Below are 4,985 nucleotides of genomic sequence, written 5' to 3'. Positions count from 1 at the left end.
CCGAGTGTTCACTGCTCATCTTCCGGTTCACGCGTGAGAGAGAGAGAGCTCACCGGCGTTCTTAACTCCGGCATAATTCCGACACAGGGCCTGTCGGCGGTGCTCTCGGTGCGGCGGGGAGGCCGCCGCTTCGGCGCTCTGGGCCAGGGTGCTCCGCTCTGTGCGGTTCCGCCGGCTCGCCGTCACCGACCTGTCCTCTGTCGCCGCGCCCGCGTTGGGGGTGCACGACGTCCTGGCCGCCGCCGTTCTCGTCGCGGGAAGTGGCTGCGCCTGGGTGGAGCAGGTGGAGGAGGAGGGCGTGTGGCGGGGGCGCCTTCGAGGGAATCGTATCTGACGATGAACAGTGTTTACAGTAACTTCATGAATAGTAAAATCGCTCAGACTTATATTACTGTATATTTCGGTGACTTTCTCCACAAAGTTATGCGTCTGCCTTCACTTCAGGAGATGGAGAGGAAGATTTTGTATTCCTCTTTTTGTGCGGGTGTTTTCTATATCGGTCCTCTTCGGATGGCCCATGTCGGATGTTGTCTCTGGGCCACCGCTCATGGCAGTGACTGATGGCGCCAGTTCTCTTCCCCTATCTTCGCCGGTGAGAAGATGGCCGATTTGCATCCTTTGGTTGCAGTTTCTTCTCCGCAGGACTACCGAGAGGCGATGGACGATGCGGCAGATCCTATGTTTGAAGCTTCTCGTCGACGGGATGGTTGGGACTCTGTGAGCTTCCTATGCCGCAACCGGTTTTGGCAACTCCGGCCGATGTGCCCTCAAAGTGTGCCTTGGATCTGTGCCTCGAGTGTTGGATCTTGTATCTTTTCCGAGGACTGTGGTTGCTTCACGGTTCTGGTTCAAGGAATGGTCTCCGCCTTCGGCGTCCTGTGCTGCTTCGATCGTCCCTGGTGGCGTGGCGTGAGGAGCGGGGCAGACGACCGGAGGCGACTAAGAAGAGAAGGATCTGGATGTGTTTTCCTTGTAATTTCTTTACTCTTCAGGTTTCTGTTTGTAATTGGGGGATGCAATATGCTCCATTTCTAATATAATCCCTTCCTTTGAAAAAAAAAAAGAAAAAAAAAGAGAGAAAGGGTTCATCTGGGATATTCTGGTGATGATGGTTGCACGAGATAATGAGTAGATGAAGAGGATCCAAACTAGTACCAATATTGTTGGCTTGTTGCCTTCTCCCTCTATACATTGCTAGCTGTTCCTACTGCTACTAGCTGCTAGTTGATATATCACTGATTTTACTATTGTTCAGCAAATGTCGCTCGGATTGTTGTTGGTAGTGTCTCGAAAGTAAACAGTCGATATTAATAAATGAAACCTTCCTTGATCGGTTGTACATGTTGAGCCCTTGACTTGAAAGTTGAAGAAAAAAAAATCACGAAATGCTTGAGAGTTCCTTGACTTCATCTTTGCATCTACATCTTCTTATCGTTCCTCGTACATACTAGAAAGATTTTTACCTTCTCATACCCCAAGTTTCCTCTCAAAAGTGTCCTCTACAGATTTTCGATCAATATTTCTAAGCCTCTTATAGTGCGTTGTAATTTCCAAATACCTAAACGAGAAACTCCCAACTTTACAGCCAAACATTTCAGCATACACATCCAAAATGGGAAACTCCCAACATTTCAGCATACACATCCTGCTTCAGAAATATAACAATATTTGTATTATTTGGATACGATACATAACATCCTATATTTATTCCATAACTGAAGAGTCTGATAGAATCCAGGAGTTCAAAGGAACTTGTTTAGGTATTCATCGACGGTACTGTACTTGACATCAGGGTAAAGCTCAGTAGCTTCAACTCCAAATGAAGGCTCGATCTCGAAGTTCATGTGATCCCCTTTCACCCAGACAGAATGGCTGATTGACAGCACTATATTTAGTGGCACTGGAGACTCTGAAACATATCAGGGAGAGTAAAGTCAGTACAAAATAACAAAAAAATTGCACCGAACTATACAGATAAATGCGGGCTGCAACTGCAATTTGTATATCCTCTTATTTTGACCTTGAATCTTCTTCAGGACCTCATCCTCTGGGATGTACACCCTCTGAAATGTCCTTCCGACTTTCTTCTCCCAGAGTGAGACAAGCTCGTTGTGAGACAAGATGTTGCTTGGTGGTCTCAGATACAGGATCTTGTTCAGGGTTCTTGGATCATCAACTGCTTTAATCGTGTAGGTGCCAACATCCTCCTCCGCCACAAAGATTCCTAATGTCGACTCAATATAGAAATCAAAGTGTAGTTAAATTTACATTTGCTCTTTCATTTTATACAATCCTAAATGAATATATTGATTCGACTGTAAGACCCAAAAAAAAATTACAGTCAACTAATGGTAATGAGGTTTACCTTTCACATTTCCATCACCTAAGATGACAACCTTATCAGTTGGAAGGCCAGCAACCCCGGCCTGTGCAAGGTTTGGCAAGAAACGACCAGCAAAGAAGTTGGAGGACACATATGTGTAGGGGATCCCCTCAGCCTCAATGGCACGCCTTACACGAGCTTTGACAGCAAACGTTGATTTTGCAGGCTCGACCGCGTTCACATGATCCACATCATTACCAAACTCTGATGGAAAGAATCTCTGCAATGAAGTTCATCAACATTAGACCACAAGAGATAATTGCATATCACCGTAGCACAATGAATATGGAAAAGCAACCCTTCAATACCTAGACAAAAGATTAGGTGAGCTAAGTTTGTGAAACATAAACGTAAGAACTAACTGGTCTTCAGAAATAACAAATAGGAACGCTCAACAGTTTCAGAAAAACAAATCCATTAATTTGATTGCATTTCAGAGCTTTTCACTTCCCTCATGGTGTTGGACGAAGAAGAAAAAGACTAATATCCTTGTTAATAAAGACTGGTCTTAAGATAGCACCAATATCAAAATGAAGTTTTCTCTCCGGAAAAAGGGAACTCAAATGACACGAAGCTACTGTATCAACTTGTTGATCAATTAGACACAGAAAATGTCAGGGCACTGATAGACGCTAATTATATAATTTTGCATGCATCGAAATTTGAAGTATAACGCTGGTAAAGCCTTCACAGTAAACCATTAAAGTGTACACAGATATAATTTTCCATTGAGGTACAACAAGTCACCTTTATATTCCCAGCCTCTTTAATCGCAGAGATAATGCGGGTTTGATCTGGTAGCTGTGCGTAACCCAATGCCGAGATCACAACATCCACGGATTTGATGGCGGCCAGCAAGCTCTCATGGTTATACAGATCCCCCTACAGTTCCAGAATTAATTTAACAAAGTGCAGTACCATTGAATCAAATCTTATCATGAGATCATTATTAGTGATGAACAGAGAGGACTTAAATAATCAGCGATACTCATTTGTAATACTTATTAGCGTTCAATCGATTCACTTATGTCAGCAAAGATCACTTCAGACATAAAATAAGCATCACTGCCAGTTCACTAATCATCACAGGTGTCTCTATTAACAGTGCAATTCTTGTACGCATCCATCTAGTCTCTAGCAGAGCACGGGGTATGCAAGTTATCACATCTCAACTTTTCAGTCCCACTAGAAATTTTGCACTGACAATTGATTAATAGTATCAGTGCTCTGAATTTGAGGTAAGCTAAGCAGTAAGCACAGCGTAACATCTTTATTTTTTTTTCAAAGCAGAAACAAACAGAGTCAAGATACCATATGTCCCATGATATCATCTCGATGGATCCAACCACCATCATCGACAAAAGGGGGAAAAGGAAAATGGTAAGATGGGCGGCTGACCTTGACGAGGGTGACTCCGGCGTCCCGGAACCCCTGGAGGACGGCGGCTTTGGCGGGGTCGGCGGGCGCGGGGTCGCGGACGAGGACGGCGGTGGGGTGGCCCTCGCGGGCGCTGGCGCTCACGATGAACCGGCCGATATAGCCCGTCCCGCCGATGACCAGTACCCGGCTCCGCTCCTTCTCCCCCGCCGCCGACGCCATGAACGAGGTAGAAGTGTAAGATCGCGAGAGGCGAATTCAATAAGCGGAGAACCTCAGAGCTTTGCGCGTGTTGGTGCGTGGGTGCGGTGAATCTAGACTCTTCGCGTGTCTTTTGGTGCGTCACTCTCCACAAGGACTTCCTCAAGAAGCGAGCACTGCAACGAGATGTGCGCTTCTGAGAGCATCTACAATTTAATAGTCTGATTGGCATGTCTACATCGTGTTCGTTTTTTTCATAAAATATGATAAAAAGCTAAAAAATTAGATTCACTAATTTAGGATATCTCAATATTTATTTATGAATTTATTAATATTTAAAATATTCATTTAATTATAAGAAAAATAGTATTATTTTTATACATGCACATAATTTTAGCATGTAGACAACAGTAATACAAAGCTAACAAAATTTGTTTCATATTTTTGAGTTTTATATATTTTTCTTTGCATTTTAGATTATTTCGGTAGATTTATCAATATAACTAATATTTTTTTGATATTTTTTGGAATTTTCCGAAAATAAAATTATATTATATGTATGTGTAAATATACGTATATGTATACCTTGGATACCACCCAGGAACAGTAAGCATGCCTCCGATGATGAGCATCGTAGCCCCGGTCGTGGGGGATGCTGATGCCGCCGATGATGAGCGGGAGGCCCGACTCGAGGTGGTGGAGGTCGAAGCTGTGACCCACGCGGAACGGGAGCGCCGGTGGCTTTGGCGCCGCAGCCACGGCCACGGCTGGCTGGTGCTCCGCCTGGGCCGCGGCAGCGCGGCCGAGGATGGCTTCTGCCGGACGCGCAGGGATGGTCGGGCAGGGGAAGGGCAAGACGCAGCAGGTTCGGCGTGGGTTCGTGACGCGAGAAGTAGCGGCAGGGAAGCAGGGGAGATAGAGCAGATCAGACAGCAGACTTCGCTGGATGATCGATCCGATAGTCCAGGACGATCGGATGACGTGTCCTAATGTGGGATGAAAGAATGGACATCTTTTGCTATAA

General features: G+C 45.1%; 1 protein-coding gene across 1 annotated transcript; it reads right to left on the bottom strand.

Moving 5' to 3' along the window:
• Positions 1–1,600: 1,600 nt before the first annotated feature.
• On the bottom strand, positions 1,601–4,147 carry LOC133886146 (phenylcoumaran benzylic ether reductase Pyrc5-like). Its single transcript, XM_062325884.1, has 5 exons — positions 3,782–4,147; positions 3,131–3,265; positions 2,366–2,603; positions 2,021–2,224; positions 1,601–1,909 (listed from the first exon to the last, which is right to left on the bottom strand). Exons 1-5 carry the CDS (start codon positions 3,980–3,982, stop codon positions 1,743–1,745), a joined length of 945 nt encoding a protein of 314 aa, XP_062181868.1. The 5' UTR covers positions 3,983–4,147; the 3' UTR covers positions 1,601–1,742.
• Between the last annotated feature and the right edge of the window lie 838 nt (positions 4,148–4,985).

Source organism: Phragmites australis, chromosome 12 (assembly GCF_958298935.1).
Source record: "Phragmites australis chromosome 12, lpPhrAust1.1, whole genome shotgun sequence".
NCBI classification, from domain to species: Eukaryota; Viridiplantae; Streptophyta; class Magnoliopsida; order Poales; family Poaceae; genus Phragmites; species Phragmites australis.
The sequence above is the reverse complement of the archived record's forward strand: the minus strand, read 5'-3'. Positions and strand labels throughout refer to the sequence as shown.